At 49.1% G+C, this 23,307-nt stretch overlaps 1 protein-coding gene across 1 annotated transcript in view; it reads right to left on the reverse strand.

Annotated features, from left to right (window-relative positions):
• Nucleotides 1-23,002, reverse strand: part of LOC144178896 (uncharacterized) — a 72,222-nt gene extending 49,220 nt beyond the window's left edge. The window contains exon 1 of the mRNA XM_077707041.1: nt 22,102-23,002. Within this exon, the coding sequence (XP_077563167.1) occupies nt 22,102-22,672 (571 nt within the window). The 5' untranslated portion in view covers nt 22,673-23,002. The remainder of the gene's footprint in view (nt 1-22,101) is intronic.
• Nucleotides 23,003-23,307: the final 305 nt, after the last annotated feature.

Below are 23,307 nucleotides of genomic sequence, written 5' to 3' on the forward strand. Positions count from 1 at the left end.
GCCGCGGGAAACGGAGCTTCTGCCGCGATAAAACATTCCTCTTCCCTCCTCCAAGCTCTTCTTCCTCCTCCTCCTCTTCTCTTTCCGTCCGCAAGTACCCCTGCTCCCTCCCCCTCACACCCACCGTCTTCGAGACGTGCGTTCTTCCAGAGGAAGGGGGGCGGGGAGGTGCACGCCAGAGCATACGTTCTTCCGCGGAGATATCACGGTAGCAAGGGCGTATTTATCTCCCTGCCTCTTCTTACCGCGAGATATGCCCCTGAGAAACTCAGCGGGAGTTTAGAGCGGACAGCGGCACTCAAATAAAGAAGGGTGCAGGTATGCACGCCTGCAAAGCGCGCGATAAAACTCCTTCGCGCGTGGTATGGCACTGCACTGCTCTGCGCAGGTAGAGTCAGGCAACCGGAGCTAATAAATCCAGCGAGCCAAGAGGCGTCTCCGTGCACTGCCTAAGGGCGTACGACCGAGACCGCTCCGTTTGTGCGAACAGTAACGAACGCTCGGTTTCAAGAACTGTTTCAAGAGGGGAACGCATGAACTGAGCGCGTTGCGTCACGACATGCATTCCTCCAAAACATCGCGAGAAAGAAACAGCTTCTGCGGAAATCTTTTTTTATAATGTTTCTTCGTTCCTTCACCCAACCGCACTTTTTTTACTAAGTTTAACGGCTGATCAGTCCTTGTTCGAAAACGAGCTGGTAATGAAGTGGCCTTCTGTCACTTCAGCTTAACTCTAGGTAGGTAAAAGTAGCTGACAGGAGAAGTTCGAAGAAGGTCAATTAAAAAGCATCTATGCAACAAACCCTCGACGAGTAGGACGCACGCTTTACGACCACCACCTGTTTTCTGAGGTATTACAAACTGGGCCACTTACATTTGCCGAGTGGGGTTTAAATATAATCATGGCTGCAAGCAGGCTTTGTTTCAGGGGTCGATGTATAGCGGCGTGGTGCCGTGAAGCCGATGGAGCGCCAGAAGACAGTCAAGGGTTTGTAATATGCATACCGAAGTCACAGGACAAATTTGCATGTTGGCGAAAGCCGCGCTCTGCGGCGTCTCATTGACGGATTCAGATATCTAGCCCTCGACGTAAGAAGAAAACATCGTTCGGACGGTAATAGGCACTAGCACGGAGTTGTATGCAGTATGCTAACCAACCGCGTCTGAACGCACAATGTGAACAGCTCTGACAGTTGTAGGGAGCACGATGGGGGAATTCTGGTGTCCAAAGGGACTCATACCATCCCTGTTTGTCGGGAATTTTTCCAGACTCAAAAGGTCTTTTAAGTAAAACTGCTCCTTGAAAATGGCTTTTAATTTATATTTATCTCACTGGACAGTCATCTGGGTGCTATGTGGCCTTGCATGTTAACTACGATGATCTTTTGTGTTGCATTGTTGTCATAACAGCTCCGTTTGGGTTCAATCCCGTCAGATTCACCTGCATAAATCGTGCTTTCCCTCAGTGAGAGTATAGTTGCAGTGAAGCACCCTTTACGAAAAGTTCTCGCATCGGACGGTTGGAAACTGTGATACCTTCCAGTTAAGAGTCTTGCTTTCCCTCAGTAAGCATCTAATTGCAGTGAACTACCCTTTACAGGAGGTTGCCACTGAGGATGATTGGATACCTTCTAACCGCTTTCTTTCCCGCAGTAAGCATAGCAACACTTTCTTTCCGCTTTCTTTCCGGCAACACTTAGCTCGAACATTTGCTGGTCTGGTTTTTTGGAACGATGAAATCGCGATGGCCAAACAACTTGCGCCAAACAATCTGCGCCTTAATTAACGAAAAAGTGTAACCTCGCTTGCATGCGAAACACAACCCGCAGGCTGCTCCTAATGCGCGGATAACCAGAACATTGGGCAGGCTTCAGTAGCTCGCAACTTGGGTTTTTCTATGTCAAGATAGGCTTTAATATTCAAAAGTAAAATAACACCTGGACTTCGTATTGTCGTTACTACGTCATGTGCGTGCTGCAATATTCCCGCTGTTGCGCAAGTCGCGCTTTATCTGTAGCTTTTCTGAACCTATGACTTGCTTCTGCGGTGTTGCTTGAGACAGCATCAACTTAGAACGTTAACTCTAAACTGTCGTGCAAAGGCGATTGCTGTATGAATCCTTGACCAGCTTTAACAAGGCTGGTGTGGTAAATGGACAGTGATGCCCTCCGTTACCCCGTATCGGCAAATTCTTGTAACGAAACATTCTAGAGATGTTTTTTTGTTACAAACAGTATCTACCCTATCGCTATAGGGGCGTCTCGAGAGATTTCGTATGCCTTCATTAGAGCCATGTGTTCGATGTGGACCGCTGTATACCGAGTCCGATTCGATGCATGTTGTCGGAAAAGAGCGGACTATAAAGCTGAAGCAAATTGCAACGATATTGCCGATTTCGCTAGCATCGTTCTGCATTGGCTGCGTCTCCCGAAATTCGTCTGGTGTGCTGTTTCTACTCCCAGTCCTCCGCATTAGTTTTAAATGTATTCTTGTTCTCGCTGTGTTATTGTGACGCATATTCTTGTAGTTTTGCGGAGCCAACGGTTCTGTATGCCAGTTGTTTATTATAAGCCTCATTACATATAAAATGCACAAATAATCGATACTTTATTACTACCGTCACTTTAGGCAATCATTGCCCTCTGTTACCCGCGACCCATGACCAATGACCAATCACAGCGATCAAAATGCAAAGGTAAGCCAACGAAAGCATACAGTACAATTTTACTCTGGGAAAATGATGCCTCCGCAGTGAAATTATGCCACTCCAGCATGCTCTTTTTGAATTATCTCGCGTCATACGGTCGATCTCATCTTATGAGCTTGCGGTGCATGCTATTCGCAATATCTATACCTTTGCTGTTCAACGATTGGTGCGTTGTGGCAAAGCAGACCCTCGCAAGTACATAGGGTTACCTACTTATGCACAGAGTTCTTCAAGATGCGTGCTGGGTATTCAGCTGACCTGACGTTTAGAATGCTACGAAAGCAAATTGTCCTACCGAATTCGCCTCGACATCTCTGTTAATCGCTATTATATAAGCCGAGTATTACGTTTTTACTTTCCCAGATGTTATTATGCGCTGGCTACGCTATTTAAACGTCCAAATAAAGAAGTGGGAGGAACCTGACTTGTAACAGCTCCGTGATTCGTTGGGCGAACGTTTGTTGTTAGACATGCGAGAAAATGGCCCTTTCGGGGTTAAAGATATCTACCAAGGCAGTTGTCTAGCCTGAGTGATCTTGTGGGGGCGGGAGCGCAGAAAACTTAAAATTAGAAGACGGACTTGTTATGGGGTGGCTGTGGGGAAATAGGAGGTGCATTTACTGTTTACGCGAAGCGTTGCTATATGACAAGTCGGTTTGGGAGGAGGTACAGACCGCCCTTACCACAGAAGCCTTCAGGCTTTGAAGCCGTCGACGTTGCGCAGGGAGTGCATTCATGAATTATAATTCAGAAAACGTGTGCCCAACGCTGGACACCTTATTATGACAGGTTATTCCTAGTTTTCTGACTGTCTCCTTCCAATTCCTTCTTGTTTTTCGACGTTTCTGCGGAACTCTAGCGCTGCATCATAAATTCTAGAATAGCAAAAGCGAATTTGTTCTATTCTAGAACTGCCTTTCTGTAAGAAGACGTATTTTGAATTCCAGCTGCGCTTCCTTACTATATTACTTCGATGTACGACACTGTAATTATGAAAAATACCTCAGGAAACTCTTTCAAGCTTTGTTTCTCAAGGAATATCTAGAAAGGAAAACTATTTCCGAAAGTGATACGGTCCTCTCACGCTTGCTTGTAGTCGTATACGCATCGAAGAGTGCGGATCCGTCTTCACTATTCTTCCACAGTGTTGGATTCATAGCGGCAAATTTAAATATAATCAATAAAAACGTAACCCCAGCCATTTTTTTGGGTTCCAGAGACCTTCAACCGGACCCGGGCTTCCAGTAGACGACAAATGCGGAGCATATACCACGCCTAAGGATTGCCCCGTTCGCCACGTGGGAAGCATCGCGAAGTTAGCAAAAGTACGCCTAGGCGACCTCAAATCAATTTTTCCCGCCATAATTTTCATCTTTCTGGGAAAGCCAAAGAACCTCAACAGCAGAATTAAAGAGCGGAAACACGTCCAACAAAAGTGCAAACAAGCGAACTCGAGTGGCTGTAAGTGAAGAAGAAAGCGGAAGAAGAGGAAAGGGTAATAAGAAGGCAACCAGAGGGTGTTGTTGCCACAGCTTCGTGTGTGTGCGTGCGTGTGTGCTAACACGGCGGCCGCCAAGCAGGCAACACACCAGAAGGTTCCGCGCGAGGAGCCGGAGCAGCGAGCAGACCGCTGGGCGCTCGCGAGCAGGTGCTGAAACGCCGGTTGAGAAAACGGATGGACGCTCCCCGCGATACTCCATTAGTCGTTCTCCTGAGGACGCTCTCCTTGGGCTGGGGACTTCGGCATCGGAGACAAAGCAGCCCAGGGAGCATCGCAAAACAGCCGCCGCTCCGGGCCTCTCTGACGACGACGACGCGCTACACTGCTATACAGCTGCCCTGCCGAGGCCCCCGGTCGAGGGAGGAGTCCCTGATTGATTGCCCGCCGCTGGCCTCCGCCGCCGTCGCCGTCTCGCTGGCCTCGGCGCGCGAGACTCCCCCGCCGCCACTGGTTCCTCGCGCTCCGCCGCCGACGCCGCTTCAAACCTCGTCGTTGCTTTGCGTTGCTTCCAGGCGCGCCGACGCTTAACTGCACCAACTGCGCGCCTCCAACACCCCTCAGACAGTAAAGCCTCCTAGTCTCTACCCTAATCTCTTTAACGTTAAGTCTTTCGCAGCGCCATTGGGGAGGTCATCTCTCGGAAGTGCCGAGTCTTCTTACGGTCTTGGGTGATAACGGGTAAACTACGGGATATCGCATTTGTGTCGGTGACGACGAAAGCGTAGGCATTGTGAGTCACAGGTGGTGCGCAGCCGCTTCTCGGGCTCTGTGACACAGCCGCGCGCGGGAAGTGGAGGGAGGCGCAAGCCACCAGGCGAGATCAGCCGTGGTAATGGAAGTCACGGGCCGATCCCTTATATTCCCGGTCTCCGCAGGTATAGAGGAGGCGCAGCGAACAGCTTAGTCGGGAAGGGGGCATATTGATCGAGAATGCGCGTGTAGGAGACAGCGACAATGCCTGGCGCTTGCTTTTTCTTCGTTTCGACGTTTGGTTTTCTTCATTTCGAACGGTTAGGGAGAGTGGGCGCCGCCGGTTTTTAGTTGATAGATCTCAAGAAGCAATCCATCACGATGTTGTTTTAAACAGAATGCCGCGAGAAACAAGGCAAGGAATGGCAACACGCCGAGAGGAAAAAGAGTGAGACGGAGTATCCGCGTTGTTTTGATGTTTGTATTTTGGTGCTGGCCCTTATACAGCGCGTAAATTTAGTTTGTCGGGGAAATTTAGGTTAGTGATAGCTTTCCTTTGCCCCACCACGCTTCCTTTTCCGCAGCAAAGTCATTGGAGTGAATGAATTTTTTTCTTTCAAATTATACAAAAAGGGTTCGTGCGGATAAAAATTACTGTCTTTAAGTTCGAACGACCTTGGGTGAAAAAGACAGCATCTCTCATAACGGCAGCTAAAGAAGAAAATAAGGTGTACATACAATCACGGCGTTAACTGCTCAGACAGCCTGGGCAACCTATTTGAACCTTCTCAACGCCTTAGGGGGGAAGGTGCGTTGGGTAGAACATTGCGCTCACCGTTGAGTTCACCTGTTGAGCCCGTGAAATGCAAGTTTTGTATACCGTTAGGTTACCTTACAGTATTCTGCTGAGAATCCTTTCGCTTTAACGTAGGTTGTGCGTTCCGAATCCGGCACGCTGACTACCGTGCCGACACGCCTGCCATCGGGGGTGCGGTTTCGCAGCACGCTGTCAAGTAGGCATTGTTGTGCGGGCGCGCTGGCGAAAATTAGCAAGCACCGGGCAATAGTTTCGAAGAAAAATAGTTGTGCCAAATGTCAAAGGTTAGCGTTCCCATTTACAAGACCGACAGCAGCACCAATATCCCCCCCCCCCCAAAAAAAAAAAAAAAAAAAAAACCGAATGTATCCGTATTCTTACTACATTAACATTTATTCTGTTTCGGCTTCCTGGCAGTGAAGTCGGCATTTTCTTACTGGTATATCAAACTCGAGGAACGCGAAACTGTTTGCTCTCCCCACGCCGACTGTTTTGTCACCAAAGTCTTATCAGTGGTATAATTCCTGCGAGAATTCTGGTGCGGAGGGCTTTCAACGTACGCTGTAAAATTATTTACACTCTTTTTGTTTATAACTAGCGTCCTCAGTCCGTATAAAAAAAGCACTTTCAAAGGGTGTAATTAACGATAAAACACCTTTGAAAAAGGTGTATTCTTGTGTTCTTGCTAGGGTGTAAGGATGTTATCAACAACAAAAAAAACCCCTTAAACGTGTTTCTCTTTCCTGTTTTCATGTTTTTTTCCTACTAGGGTGAAAGGGGGTTAATTATAGGCAGTGATATACACCCTTAACTGTACAGTGTTTCGCAGTGTCAGCTTGCTTCGATGGCATTACGTTTAGACTATACTTTGGCAAGTAACGCCGGGTTCAGACTGTTGCCGCAACTCTCGTAATAGCTTTGAAGAATAACGTCATTTCACGTCCCAGTCACCTGAACTGCGTGACACGCCGTTTTTTTACGTCCACAGATCACGATACGGCTTTTGTATCGGTAGTCTGAACATAGCCTAAGTAGCCGTGCTACGCGAATAAAGTGAGCATAAACAGCAGCGTAAGGCCTTCCTCCTACTTTGTATGCCTTTTCGTTTCTGCAGGCCCCTTAGGCATCAGATATACAGCCCCTTCCTCAATGGGGCTGTATATCTGATGCCTATCAAGGAAAGCAAGGGGCATATAACTGAAAGTCGTTCCGCAGGTATCTATTATGCAACTGACGAGTGAAATGCGGGAAATTTTATTTCTTATAAGTTTTCTTGTGCAGTTGGTCCTAGCTTTTTAAGGACCACCTCACTCTTCGTTCTTTTAATGTGGGCGGCGTTGATTAGGTAGCCCGCGAAAACAATAGGTCTGTTTGGCTGCTTTATTCGCGTTGTCGTACACAACACGGTCAGTGCGGCTTAACTTCGCTAAAACAATTATGTGGGTCGTTTGACGCATCGGTGAGGAATATTTTTCTGTGTTCGTTTGTGGCGGACAGGTTTTGCAACAACGGGACCGGAAGTTGGAAAGTTCAATGCGTGTATGAACGCAGGCCATAAAAGTGCACTGCACCATACAATCTACATCTTGCGTGTACTTGCTAAGAGCGAAAAGAACTCATGAGTGGAATTTGCTCGCACTCCCACGCAAACCAAACGCAATACAGGCGTGTTACCAGACTCGGTAGGGGTGGGTGACTCCCATCATTCATGCGGCGAGGTGTTTCACTGTTTATAACACCTCTATGACCGGCATTGGCCTCCCTACCGGTGATATGTATACTGCTGGGAGATCTTCCGACAATGTTGACAGTGCCGGCTTGGTGCAAGTTTTTTTTAACATTCAGGGGCATCGGCCAAACGAAAGCATTTCTCAACCCGCAAAGCCGATCGATTCCTTCTCGTAACTAGTGTTTAAACCTGCGAGCCACCTAACACGCAACCACTTTTAACACGACGGTGTTTTATGCCGGGATCCATCAAGATATGCCTGAGGTCGTATCCGTCACGGAAATGACTACGCCATAAAAACTTCCACCGACATGGCTGCGCCAGGATTCGAGCCGGGAACTCCGTCGTCGCCACGGGTGGTACCAGGCACTTTACTGCGCTATGAGCTGAAGCGCAGATAGCTGTATGAACTCGCCATATATCCTTCCTGTAACCTCCTTTCATTCAGATGGTGCTGCCGTCTAAGAGAGGTGAAGCGAAGTAGTGCATCACGATGGTAATGAGCGCCGACAGTTCGCGCCAGCTAAGCTCGTCGCGACGCAACCGCCTGCCGCACACTCCGCGGAGCAGGATCGCAGTTGTCGCAGTTGCCGATGCGACGCGTCAGTCATCGCTCGCCAAGCACACCCACAAGACAGCCCCGCAAATCATGCCCTTTCGCTGCAGAGGACCGTGAAGTTCACCAAACGATTCGCTGGCAACACATTCGGTTTCGTTCGCATAGTTTGCGAGCGGGTGTGGTTTCATTCGGGTGTACGCAGTGCTTCAGCCTGTGATTGCCTCTGCATTTTCTTGTTTTTTTTTTATGTGTGTGTGCGTGTGTCCGTCTGGTGGAGTTTCTGTCGTTTTTTTTTCCTTATTTGTATTATTCATGTAAGCATGTAACCCTCATCACATATTCACCAGCCATCTGAAGTAGCAAGCCCAGCATTATGCAGGGCTGACCTCTTCGGTATCATCAAAATACTTTCTCTCTGTATCTACGCAGTGCTCCGGCGCGTGCAATCCAGCATCTAATGTTGATGCGCCTGACAGTGTCATACCGACGAAGTAAGTTCATATCGATGCAGAATAAACATTCAACTGATCCTGTGAAGGTACATTTCACTTTCGTGTTTTACCGATTCCTATGAAAGAGGGATCAATCACAATTTTGAACACAGCGACGAAGTCGCGGCGCTTAGTCGTTTTGCAGGCACAAATAAAGTTTTTCCTAATCCTAATCCTAGGATCTTATGCCCGCGTGTTATACCCGCCGACAGGAAACGAACGCAAGACCTTCCAAAATCTAATGCAGTCGAACCTTGTTATAGCGAAGTAGTGTAGGGGCAGTAAATTAGTTCGTTATATCTGATGTTCGTTGTAACAGTACGGGTAAAAATCGGCTTCAACAAATGGGCAATCTGGCTAGCACGGAAATGTTAGATACAAAAACCTTATATGCTAGGCTTCGAACCCACTACAAACGAGGTAATCATTGCCTGTCTCCTAGTGGCATTTCAAACTAAATGGACCGGAACACGAGAAAGTGAAATTACAACACAACAAAGTGTGTTCGACAAAACAGGCCTGCGTTCTTATTTATTTGTAGTAGGACGTGATCTTCGTGAGGTTGCTTCTCCCAGCACCGAGCGGGATAGAGTTTTCCACATTTTCCACGCACGAAAGGGCCTTCCGAAAGAGCCTTTTCTACTTCTCCAATTTTGGACGTCGGCAGTTTATCCAAGACGCTTATCAGCCTTCCTCAACTATTTCGGTGTAATAGCCAATATCGCGCGCGGCTATAACCGTTTCGGTTGCGTTATAAACATAATAAGTGGTCCTGAAATAAAGGTAGGGCAACCAAAGTTCATATTTAGTTTGCTACAGCAGTTAATTCGCTATATCAGTGCTCGTTATAACGCGGTTCAACTGTACTTCGTTTCGTACAGTTATCTGCTTCGGCCTTGAAAGCTCAACTTCAAGAAACTTGCACAGGCGGAGAATTCCGGCTTACACATACCGTCTGCGATTAAAATCTCAGTCGCGCGTGCTGGCAGCGGACATACCGCAGATATACGCCGCCAAGCCACGCATCGGATCGGGACGCGAGTGGGCGACATTTTCGGGCTCCCGTCCAGGGGGCGACGGGAAGCGAGCCAGAGCGGCAATAATTAAACGGCCGTCCGAGGAGCCACGAGGACAGGGAGGGAGACGGCGAGCAGCGCAGGCGTCGGAATCGAGCCTTCCCCTCTCCCCCTGCGGCCCCCTTTTCGACTTTTCTCGCGCGCTCTGCTTATCGGCCTCACGGATGATTCAGCGACCGGCAAAACGATGTCGAACGCCCGCTCGGAAAAATCGCCAGAGCAAAGAGTTCCCATTTTTAATCACATTACGTTTTCGTCGGCGGCGGAGGCTGCAGAAGGGACTCGTTATTTTGAAGGGCAGGCGCTCAGTTCCGCGCGGATGGATACATTGTTTGCGCTGTTGCGGCTGCAGATGTGTCTAGAAAAGGGGTTACTGGGATGGCTAGACCATTAGGGCAGCCTCAGCGGCGTCTCGTTGGTCGACCCGAACGCCGATTTGAAGTATCATCGGTTGAGGGTGAGAAACCAACCTGAACTGAAATTGGCTGCCCGCTTGAGCAGAAGTTTGCGGCTTTACACTGAGGCAACAGTAAACCTCACACTCTTGCGGAAAAGATCTTTAACTCGAGTTTTCTGCGGCTGAGTCCCACCCTCGTTACTAAAGTGTGCTTATGCTAATTATGCCAATTGAAACTGGTATAGGGCTGGAGTGCTTTGTCAGGAACAGAATTTCGACCTTTTGGTCGAGATTCTGTTCTTGACAAAGCACTCTAGCTTTGTCAGAAACAAAGCTCAAGTTGTCCGGAACCACTGATATTTGTCAAGAACAAAGATGAGCGGTGGTTCATTTTGCTTTATAATAATTGCTTACTACTGAACTCATGAAGCTGTTTCGAAAAGATACAAGTCTAGAAAGGTGTAGAGGCGGCTTCTTAGCCTTCGATCATTGGGTAATTCACCCACATTGATTACTCCCACGTCGTTACGTATTTCAAATTATTGTGAAAAAATAATGCGGTGTGTAGTATGATGCAATGCGAATGGGCTACTGTCTTAGGTTACTGTCAGAAATGGGAAATGAGGGGCTCGGTCTATATATATATATATATATATATATATATATATATATATATATATATATATATATATATATATATATATATATATATATATATATATATATATATCGCACCAGACCGGTATTCTGGAGGTCGTGGGTTCGGATCCCACCTGGCGGGCATTTTTTCTTCACTTTCTTTCTTTCTTTCCAAATTCTTAATCTGTTTCAATGATCTACCACATCCTCCCCTTTGCTTTCCGAGGTTTTCTCGACTGCCAACCCTTATTTCTGTGGTATTTTCAACGAGCCCCTCATTTCCTATATATATATATATATATATATATATATATATATATATATATATATACATATATATATATGTTTGAGTGGTCACAGTGAAAAAAATAACAATATTTATTGGAACATTTCTTTCGAACGGGGATCGGTCTTTTTCACCTTTGAAAAAGACCGGTGCCCGGTCGAAACGTTAGACTAAATATTGTTATGTTTTTCACTGTGACCCCTCAATCGTACAGTTATCCTTATAGCCAGGAATTTTCTGCCTTAACTATATAAATGTAGCTCTTTGCACTTTTTTCAATGCTCGTATAGTCAAGGCACCGCTGTGCTTTCTGCAACGACCCGTGCACCACCAAGACTAGTCGGAACCGAAGCGGGATCCACCCTATACTGACTCGCCACCCAATTCTAAACACACTGCTTATCTCCGCGGGAACTTGGTTTCCGAAATTGTCCTCCCATCCCACTTTTACAGTCGTTCTCCAAGGCTGGAACAGCCCAAATACCGAAGCCTTTGTAGACAAAGGAGGAAAACAAGAACACATTCAAAACGCACGCCGAATCAACCGCGTTCTGCCGGTTGCCCAATGTACGAAACGCCGGTGGCAGCAGCGGGGGAAAAACGGCGGCTGTTTGGGGAAGGGTGTCGGTGCCGGAGGAGCCCTGCACGCGGGACCATCAATACGCATCATTTCGACTTGGAAATCAAACTGGAGCCGCGGGAAGTGGCGGAGCTCCAAAACACGGCAGGGGCATTTCCAGTTGTGTTGCGGGGAGTCGCGGGGAAGCGGGTTAAGAAAACAGGGGGAGGCGAGGTCGGTGAACGGTTGGGAAGACAAGCGGAGAGAGAGGGATAGCTCGGGGAATGCCTTTCCCCCAGGCACCCTGCATCCTTCCTCGCAGTTCTTCGCGTCGCGTAGCTCCTTTTATAACGTTCTCGCTCCGAGCTTCACCTTCCGACGCCATCACGGCCACTATATTTTCGTTTTTTTGTTTCTCCCTGGGGCGAGGTTTTCTGCCGGCCGCGCGTTTGGGTTAGTTGCTGTGGGGGGGAACAGCGCCTCATGCGGCGAACGATGAGTGACTCCGCCGGGAGGGAGTTTCTGCGCGTCAAGCTTCGAGTGGCTGGAGATTTATACTTATTTCCTACGGGCGTCCCGCCGCGGCTGTTGTCGGTCCGCGATGCGCAGAACTTCGTCCAAAAGCCCACGGACAGCCATCAGGGAAGAGAGGGAGAGGGGGAAACGAGTAACACGCCAGAACGAAGAGAAAAATCACCGACATGCGACAGAGGCTCGGCCGCGGATGCGCTGCTTACGCGGGCATGCACTCTGGAGAGAAGTGCACGCGCCTAAATCTGATTTGGAAACGTGGGAACGAATTCCGAGTCAAACAAAAATGACCCTCCCTGCCTGAGCCGCAATGCCGCCGCTGTCTAGTGTAGGGACCGGTGACGAATAGCTGCCGCGCTATTATTGTCAATGCGAGAGTCTCGCCCACGCCGCACTGAGTGCTACTCCTGATCCGATGTTGGTGGGGGAGCCGAGTTTTCGCGTGCGTATATAGTTCGGTGGGGCAACCTTGCTCGGCGGTTTTATCGAACCTGAATGCACCGAACTACATGGTTCTTTCGATAATGCCACCTCGCCAAGTTTGAGTGTCAAGTTGCACTTTTGGTTTCACTCCATACATTCAGTGCGAATGCCTTCTGAGAAAAGCGCTTTATAAGACACTTTTGAAGACCTATTCCTAAACCATTTGATCAATTTAAAGTGTGCGCTTTGAATCCCATCTAGTCCTGTCAAAACTTGAAGTGTCAGCCTCCGCTCACCTGGGTGATCTGCCCTGGTTTTTGAAGCAGTGATGTGTTTACGGCCTGTGAGAAGCCCTGAGCATCTAGGGAATGAAGGCGCAGAATACGTATGCATACATGGGTAATTCCGCTAGATCTGATTATCTTAATATGTCGACTCACACAAAGCAAAGTGGCGAATTCACAGCAATGTATAAGTGAACGATAGTGGCGCAGAGCTGCGAACGTGTAATTACCTCTGAGAATAAGCCGATAATAAGTCGGTTAACGACACGTTAAAAGGCAATTTGACTGAGGTATGCAGTATATCGATATAAGTGAACGGCTGTCTGAGGTGCTGCTTCTCTTCACGCAGACCTTCCGTTTCACGGGCAGCTTGGAAGTTGAAGTTGAAGTTTATTTCAGATGCTTTAAAAGTGCGTACAAATAATAAGACAGATGGAGGTCCCGTAGTTAAAACTGTCAGGGACACCCCCTGTGAGAATGTTGCACGCAGTAACTACAGAACTGCGTGTGATGTGGCTTAATATGCTCGAAATTCGTGTGAACCGAACCGAGAAATGTTTCCCTTTGTTGGACAATAAAATTCTGGCTGTTTCTGCTACTTGTTGCCGTAAAAGCTCACAGTGACGCTTGTGGTTCTAAGGCCCGCCTTCCCCCCCTCCCCCAAACAAAATGAATACGGACCATTTTCATGCGCGGTATTAGTAAAGCACTTCAATTACGCTTTCGATACTTGTTTTGATGTTTTTATTTCTTGTGGCGAACATTTACAGAAAGCAAAGACGGTTTGAACGATTATGAATTAACTAGGGCGATCAAAGGGTTTCAATTCATTACAGCAAAACTACTGAGTGGTGAGAACATGTCCACGGCTACACGGCAAACACACACACACACACACACACACACACACACACACACACACACACACACACACACACACACACACACACACACACACACACACACACACACACACACACACACACACACACACACACACACACACACACACACACACACACGCACGCACGCACGCTCGGAAATAGCGACCAAAACGATGATACTGATAAAAGGGACAAAGGCCAAACATTCTCGTCCGAAATGAAGCGCACTGAGCATTTCAATAAAGCAGTATAAATGTACTGCACACTCGAACTTGAACTCGCAGTCAGTCGGCTTCAGTAGACCGTTTCGCAACGATTAATCTGCTGTATCGAATGGCCGAGTTTCAGGCGTGACTGAGCCCACTGTAGGAATTGAGTGAAAAACAGAATCTGCACATTGGCAGCTCCGCCAGGCATGCACAAAGTTTTGCATTGCGCCATTGTCCTGGCGCAGATTCCTTTTTCACTCAAGTTTTATGCTGCGCCCAGCCATTCGTCAAGCTAGCACATTTCGGCAGGCTGGAACGGTCTAAGGAAGCCGGCCTATTGCGAATTCTTAGAATGTGCACATAGTAATAAGGACGGAACATACTCTTTTCCTTGTGGAGTCTTTAAAGTGCGTGAAGCGTGTGTTCTATCTGTACTATGCAAAATTCAGACTTTTGTACAGATAAACGAAATAACATGGGATTGCGCTATGCAGACCAAAACTGTCGAAATCGTTAGCTCTAATACTTATTCCGCGCAGGGCGTGGCTGAAGTAGGTGAAGAGCGGCACTCGCGTTTGGTTCATAATATAGTCACCAGTCGCACGCATGTGCTTTAGGCGGAGTACCCTAACATTTAGCACCGTTCAACACCGAAAAGAAAACGAGCAACTGCTTCTGGTACTCCGTATGCTGGAGCTACAACCTTTGCTACTTAAACCCTACAGGCACACGCGAAGGTCTAAGCCGAGAAAGGCGTTATAGATTCGGTGGGGAGGGCAGGTGAAGTGAATGGGTTGCTTCCAGGTGGGTTGAGCTTAGCTGCGTAGCTCCTCCCTATCGGCCTCCGGGGCAGGACACGCTGTAAACATGGTCAGCTCTTCAATTTATTTGCGCATTTCGCCAGCACCTCGGGGCTCAAGTGTCGCGGGATAAAACTAACCATCTTGTTCTGCTTTCGTGCATCACGGCAAAACATTGGGACAACACTAATGCAATGAAGCAATACGAAAATAAAGGAGTTGAGGCAAATATTAGCGAACGGTTGGCGGAACGTTAATACAAAGTATGTGACACAAAAAAACTCTGCATAAAAAGAGCGGTTTCACATCAAAGTTGAGTACGTTCGTATTCTAATCCGCTGTCTTATTTCAAATACGCAATTAATCAATCCTTTCTTTCAGTTCATCATCCTGTCTATGACGCAGCTCTTCTTGCTTACATCAAAGTGTCTCTTTTGAAGTAATCCAGGGTAAGCAAGTATTAAAAACTATAATTGAAATGTAAATTCTTTACCGGCTCTATGTATGATTGTTTTTAAATGCCGCAGTCTTAGTGACCATGATGCAAGCTGGCACCTAACATAGATATAGTGATGGCACCAGTTACCGTGCAAATATTTGTTTGTCTGCAGTGCCATGATAGCTCCCCTCTCCGTGTGCAATGCAACAGCGAAGCTTTTTTTAAAACAAGATACATCATCAAAACCAGGAAGCGGGGGAGCGGAGAGAATAAGTGCAATGTATACGTGTACTTTTATATCGCTGTATCTTGCTGTAACAAGTAAAAAAAAACACTTAAAACGTCAAGCCGTCATTATCGTTATTGTGAACCCCGTGCATTGAAGAGTGTGTTTCTTTTTTGTTTGAAATACTGGTATACCCCCGTTTAAATATAAGTACGATGCCCTGCAGTGTTCGCCAAAGTGACGACACTTTTTAAATGAAAATTTCTTTCTTGTGTCCGTCTCAAAATGTTTCAAAAGGGATGCCAGCATCAAAGCCAATACGATGCTTATAGGAGCGTCACAGAGCACACAAAACCTGTATTTTTTTGCCTTCGTGCTACTATAACTAGGCCTCGGCCGTAATTACCACGAGGAACAGATTGCGTATGAGTCAATGACCGGCCCTCATGAAGGCCAGTTCCTGGCCGTTACGCAAGTAAACTTCGTAGTTGTGTCTGAATGGTAAACCTGAAGTAAACCTCGTGGTTCTTATGTCCACACGTGTCATACTTTTTACTCACGTTACAGGTATGACCATCATCGTCAAACGTCAATAATGCGTGTCCATTGCCACAGATTTTCAAGCGAGGCCCCCCATGTGTTTTGTGTTCATTTCGTGAACCTTCCTTTTCAAAATGGTTACCTCTATGGGGCATCTTGCCCTCCTCTATTTGGCGTATCCGTTGGTAGCTATTTTGTTAAACGTATGGGTAACCGGTTGTGCGCCATTCACTTGCCGAACCGCACTCCTTAGGCTAAATTTTAGCTAGAATGTAGAATGTCGTCAACCGAAGTTGGTTAAAAACGAGTTCATAAACACTAGTCACTACTCTCTCTAAATCTCTGCAACAAACATCAAAGACAAACGATCGGTGTTGCGTGTTACGGCGGGGTATTTACTACACCACGATTCTCAGATCCTGTTCGGGTGAGAAACCGTTACGTTCACCAATTCGCGAACGCTGTTCATGGGACGCAACAACGTCAGCCACCAGTTGGCAGGCTACTCGGCGACTGCCGATCACCAGCGTGCCGCACTCTTTGGCCTTTGTGGAACGCAGCTGTTTCAGCCAGCAGTGTTTCTGAAGAAGAGTGGATGTAAGTAATAATCAACAAACCACAAATATAGAAAAAAGTAAAACGAAGTTCAGCACGCGCACACTCGCCAACAACTCCGCTGTCGCGTAAGACACCAAACAACAAGAAAATATGACAAGGCCGAATAACAGCAACAAACGATATATCATATGTGACCAACATACAGACACTCGTTACGCGCACAGCTTACATGGCATATGCACTCTCCTGGCACCACAGATGTTTCAGAATAACCGGAAGACATGATATATCGCATGGGAAAATACAAATAAACGTTATGGTTTGGCCTGCACAGCAGGTGCTAATAACGGGAAGAAACGTAGATAAAGTGTGCACAAGTAAACAAGAGCCATGCATAAATACCCTGCATAATACCATAAATACCATGCTCTCCCTTTCACACGACAATGACGCAGGTCAGCAAGTAGACACGGTATATATGTCATTAGGGAACGACATAAAACTGATGTAGACAGCTTGCCCAGCAGTTATATTTCCTTCTTCCTTTCCACGGGTAGTGATTTCGGAATGCTTACAACTGACGAGAGGTGTGTAGGTCTTTTTTACCCACTTTATATAAACGAAGACAATGAGTTTTTGCAGGTCAGCAACAGAGTGTATGGCTGCATGAGTAACATATCATGTTACAACATATTGCGCTGCAATGCAAGGCTCTTGTTTCAATTTGTACGAATGATGAACATAAGACATTGCTTACATGTTCCTATGTTGATGCTCTGCGCATATTCTAATACTTTATGATGTCATTCAGTAGTGTTCTTTTCTAAAGCCTATTCAGCGAACTCCGATGCTTAAAAACTGCCTCGTAGTAACCTTTTGCCCACCCGTTATCTCAGCTCGTCTTTCATGAAAACCACCACCTTCTGCGAAGAGCGGGTTGCGTTGCGGGTTACGCGTTAAGATCTACCCGCTGTGTCGTCCGTTAGAAAACGGTGTGCAGTTCGTGCCCCCGCTACAAACCGGGGCTGGAACTATACACTGGCCACGCAGATCTTCCGGGAATCTCCCCTCCAGACAGCGGCTGATAGCAGCGAGACAGCGACAGGAGCAATGCTCCCTTGCTCGACGGCTGTTTGCATGCGAGTCAAGCTCACCCGCCCCGTAGTGGTGTACTTGAACGCAGCGCTGGCACAGCCCACTTACGCAACATCTATCCCAGTCTCACCAAAGCTGAGTATAGTCCCTTAAACCCCATCTCCGCTAGCACCACGACTTTCCTTTCGTCCTATTCCCGGCACGCGATGACGGGAGTACTTAGCATGTGACGGTGGTGTGGGAGGCAACCCTTGACGCACAAAACAAGCCGTCGTAGCAGAGCGTGTTTCGAATACTTCCACCCCGTAGTCTGTACACCGACTCACTGCACACAACTACACCGTGCCGGTGAGAAGAATCGCATGCGAAGCCTCGGGCCCATGGGTCGGCCGGGTATAGACACGGTTTCTGGGAGGTCTTATCGAAGACACGCTGCAGTCAAACACTGTCCCATTGACGCCGGCCTGGAACTCGTTATTAGGGACCCATCAAGATACGTCCCCTCCGCGCATGCAACCCCTCCTCTCCACCGGTATTCTCGTCCTCTCGCTCCCTTGTTCCTCCTCCACAGCGGGCTCACGGCCACGATCTCTGGCTGCTTCAGTGACACACACACCGCCAGCATCGATCATTAGGCGCGGCGCATCATCAGTCAGCGGAAAAGGAGGGGAGGCCACCGCCACCTATGTACGCCGCGGCCCGCGCCACCGGTCTGGGCTGTACGACCGCCCGAACCCCACACGCACTCGCACACACACACACACACACATACACCCGCACATACGGACGAGCCGGGAGACGGGCCCAGCTCGTATATGTATATACGTATTTATACACATTGCCCGAGGTTCCTTCCGCAGATTCCTCCGGGGCCTTCATGGAAACTTCCTGCGGGTGCGCGCTGCAGAAGTCCGTGCTTGGCCGCGTATTATGAGGCGGATTCCGGCCAATTTCTTCGGAAGCATCGATTGGACGTAATGGTTTTTTCGCGGTGTAATTTATGACTCTCGCGCCCCCTCGCGTATGCCGAGGAACGCTTCCGCGGGCGCACCGACAAAAGAGTGGGGTCCAGAATATCTGCTTCCTTCGGCAGCCTCTCTGGTCCCGTCGTCTTCGTCACTTGGTGGCCCCGGGCTCAGACACTTTACGCGTGCCACGCGCGTCCGATTTCCCGTAATTATCTGTTGACGAAAAGTAAGGATGGAAGGCACTTTTTGAGGAGTTAGGTGTGATTTTAGGTTGCCTGGGACGGACTGACATTTCGCCTTACGGCAATAGTGCACAGATTACGAGGAAACTGCGGCAGAAACTGGACAGGAGCTTTGGAACTGAGGGGAATAAAAGGAACTAGACGCGACAATAATAAAAAAAACATGCGTTATTAATTAACACGCTGTCCTACAAAGCGGAATCTTACCCTTGTGGTAGGCGCTCAACTTATCGAAACCTCTACGGTCGCCATATGCTACGTTTCAACAATAGTATGTGTCTTTTTAACACAATCCTGTATACGTCCACATCGCAACTATGCTACGTTTAAACAATAATATGCGTCTTTTTAACACCCTCCTGAAAACGTTCCCATTGCCACAACGCACTCTAATGTCCAATCCATTGTGACCACCAGAGCACAAGGCTGAGGACACGATTATGCTTTTAAAAATCTCGCATTTGAAACTAAGCATTGCAAACTAACCGTCTGTCATTGGGCGCTGCCGCAGCACAGGTATAAATTTTGAATGAATATACATGCTCGACCATATCAGTGGACCACTTTGCTCCGCTGGTCGCGCCTTATTGATCAATCGTATGCATCTTGCGAAGCACACCGGCGAAAGTCCCACGCGAATGTTACAAGACCGAAGCATTGAGAGTGACATTTTCTTTCCCAAACGCTGAGCATTGCCTAATGGCTACTTCGACAGGATAGTGGTCTACTACAAGGCGAACAAACCAAATGAACATAATCTTGCATAATATTACGCATGACAATGTGTCAGAACCAAAAACAAAACATGGCAAGCGCAATTCGTCATGCATCGCACTGCGCTTGCTCGTGTGCTTACGGGAAAACAAGTACCATTGTATGTTTGGAGGCATTCCTCAACAATGAGGGGCACTTCAAGCCACCAACGCCAAGCCCTGTGACTTGAAGCTTTGGAGGAGCACGCAAAGGAGTAACCAACGCAAGCCATGGTGGGTAAGTACGAGGGGCGTTCCTCAGAACAGCGAATCACAGCTGAGTTTGCGGACACATTCCCCTCGTGCAGAATTCTGACTTGTAGTGATATTTTAAGAAAAATTGCGGCCCTATAATAATATCAGGCTTAGTGTTTACAGAAGACTTGTGAAGAAAATTTTGGTATTGCCAATTTGTGCGCAGTTTTGCGTTAACAATGCTTTGTTGAACTGACCTTTATGCGAATATAAATAGCGGCGTTAGCGTTCAAAACTCCTCACAGGCATTTCATCGGGGTATTTCGGCAGGATAATGGGCACCATGTAACAACCCTCAGTTTCTTCATATAGCTTTACGTAAAATAAGCGCTGTGCTACCCAACTGTCGTGAAATACTTCAAAAATTTATTGCTGTTCAAAATGCCCGTTTGATGCAAAGTGTTCCGTGCGCCATTTTTAAATCCTTTCCAACGGAAATATAGCTACCGAATAACTAGTGAATAGCCCGTCATACGTTACTTGAAGCTAAACATTTACCCGAGAGTTTACATAACGTATTTCAGTAATCTGTAACAGGGAATTAGTTGTGAAACTCAAATGAAGACTAGCTATTATAACATAGAGTACTCCCGAAATGAAGGACTCTTTTAAATTTCCTCCTAAAAAAGCTCCCTGTAAACGTAGCAGTAATACATTTTTTCGGCGTACCAAGTAGTCATACAATTTACAGAATGGTAGAGCAATACAGATCTGTTTCAAGTAAATATCTCGGCATCTAAAGATTTAAAGAAAGTGCACTAAACTAACAACGCTCTCTACTAAAAATGATGTGCTAGAATAAATTCCCTGAAACCCCCGAGGGGCCAGTTTTTCGCACGCTGCCATCGCCGTAACTTGATTTGCTAGCGCAAACTTTGTCACGATGCGCCGATCACTAAATCGAGATAGAAATAAAACGCCCTTGCCCCCGGGGCGGAGAAATCTTTGCCGAGTGTTCGACAAATCGATACAGGTCTTCATTGCGAAAAAACCCGTCTCAGCTTCTATGACGGATGCCGTTCACGCACTGGCTTTTATTTAATAAAGTGTTTCGTCAACTCATTTTGTGCCTCCCTGTACGTCAGCTCCTCCTCACCTATTTAGTGGATTACTGAACCACACTGAATTAGTGAATTCAGGCGATCACGTACTGGCCCTACTGGATTATTTCTACAAACATTAGTGAGACGTAACCACGATTCGCGTGGTCGTGACATACAGCAATATGCTCGATATTCCTGTCATCATCAGTTTATCACCCGCAACTGTAACTGGGGTCTTGAACATACGACAACATGCCCTACATTCCTGTCACCATAATTTGATCGTCTGGTACTGTCTGAGGGCTTAAAAAACCAAACTGCCGGGCACAAGCGTATTAATTAACCACCATAAATACTAATCCAGACACCATCGTTTTATTTAACCACCTCAAGTACTAAAACAACACTTCTGGCCGTGGTGTCGTGACATGTACTTTTTTTACGGTTTCAACTAAGCTCCCAATTTTCTTTCGTGATTACTGAAACAGGATAATGACGTCAGTAACATCTAAAACGAACAGGCAGAGGTGACGTGTTGTGTCACTGCGCTTATCTTTTACGAGACACACTCACCTCGCGCGCGACACGGAACGTCATTGTGGACATCTTTATGGGCCGCTGAAATCACACCCACGAGCAGTGTGACATGACTCAAATTTATATACTTGTCACCGTGCGCTCGCTATCGTGTCGAGTTGCGGAGAAACACGGCTCGACAGAAATGTACACGCACACACAAACTCGTGTTTAGCGCGCCATTTCACACATCTCTAGCGAAACTGTCACGGCAGGTGGCGAGAACACTTGCGCAGATAAGCGGCGCGCTGTCAGAGTGCAAATGCGCATCCTGCCCTGTGCAGGCCGAAACACGTGGGCCGACCACGAAACACGCGGCTGAACGATAATGCCGCGGGAGGTGGTCCAATGGCACTAAGAGACTCCGGAACCACGAGGGAGAGCGAGAGTTCGGCAAGGAGCACCGCTTTGGCCGGCGGGCCCCCCAAGGCCGTAAATTTGTGCGGGCCGTTAAAACTGCCAAGAGCGCGGTGGGGATTGGGTCGAGCCCCGGTCGTTTGCGCAAACGCGGCATGGCTCGGCGGCTGTCGCGCTAAGGGCACGCGAGAGAGCCTCTCACTGGCCACTGGCCCGGTGCTTGGCTTTTATGGGCTCCTCGGCGGGGCCACTGGCAGCCTCAGCGAGCCCCGCGGCCACGGTGCTGACAGGATTACGAGGCGCGCGCGGACCTCTCGGGAGACGCGTGGGGGAGGAGACGCGCGATATTTACGACCGCTGGAAGAGCTTTCGCTCCGGAGCTCGGGCAACGCCTCCGCCTGTTCCGGGGGCCGCACGCGCGCGCGCCGCGTGTTTACTAGAGGACACAGCGCGTGCCAGCGGACTCACTCTGGCCGACGTGGACTTTGCGCATCCAGGGGTAGATCTGCGGCGGGTTGGCGGGGTACGACGCGGGCTTCTGCGGCGACGACGACTGCTGCTGCTGCTGCGTCCCAGCTGGCGGCGTGGCCTGCGCTGCGGAGCTCCTCGGCGGACTGTGCGGCGGGCCCTGCGCGGGCTGTCCCGGCGACGGCGACGAGCCTCGGGTCTCGGGGCTCGACGGCGACTGGGTGCTGGAGGCGCTCAGGTCCTGCGGCGACGCGGCCGTCGACTCGGGCGCCGCGTACTTGCAGCTGGCGGCCGACGGCGTGGGCGTGCGCGGACTCGGGTGGCCGCCGCCGCCGCCGCCGGGCAGCCGCTGAGCGCAGCCGGCAAAGCCCGCGTGCTCGGCGCCACCGTTCTGCAGGTGCGCCGCGGGCTGGCTGTAGGGTCCGCCGTACGGCTGCACGGGCGACGCCGGGCCGCTGTAGCAGCCGGTGGCCGCGTATGGCTGCACCTGCGGCGTGTAGTAGTCCGATTCCTGGCCTCGCTGCTGGCCGTAGCAGGAGGCCAGCGAGTTGACGAACTGGTACGAACTCATGGGGTCGCAGCTCAGGGCCCGCCTGGGGGCGCCATGGGCGCAGCAGAAGCACACGAGAAACACACAAGGAGCACACGATGCCGACCGAACTCCACCCGATCAAGCCTCAGGGCACGACTGAGCCGCCGGCCCACGGCCGCTCGCCTGTTATACGAGGGGGGCTGAAGAGGGGCCCTGGCCACAGCGCCCTCTGCACCTTTCGCGCCCGAGGGAGAGAGCTCCGGCGGTCCGCTGCCGTCGCCGCCGCTGCTGCTGCTTGTCGCTCACTGCTACGTCGCTGCAGCGCTCCCCATGATCGATTCCCTTCTGGGCGAATGAGACGCCAAGAACATTTCCCTCCTAGCCCTGAGACCGCATTATAATTTCTTCCAGCGGCAATTAATATCTGCCAGGACGCATGCTCTCCCGACCTCCTCTCCCAGCGCCAGCGAGCGCTCCCGCCGTCGAGAGTAGTCCGGCTACGCGCGACGCCGCTGGCGCGCCTCCTCCCCTGTCCGCGAGCGTCCCGCCGTCCCCTGCCGGGCCTGTCACGGCGCGAGAGGAGGCTGGCCTCCTCGCCCGCGCGAGAGGATTTTCCACCCTCGAGCCCGGCCGCCTTGGCCACCCCTACCCTGTGACGCAACGCGCACGTGACG

This window comes from Haemaphysalis longicornis, unplaced genomic scaffold (assembly GCF_048455015.1).
Source record: "Haemaphysalis longicornis isolate Haplotype H1 unplaced genomic scaffold, Haemaphysalis longicornis Haplotype H1 scaffold_4, whole genome shotgun sequence".
Classification (NCBI taxonomy): domain Eukaryota; kingdom Metazoa; phylum Arthropoda; class Arachnida; order Ixodida; family Ixodidae; genus Haemaphysalis; species Haemaphysalis longicornis.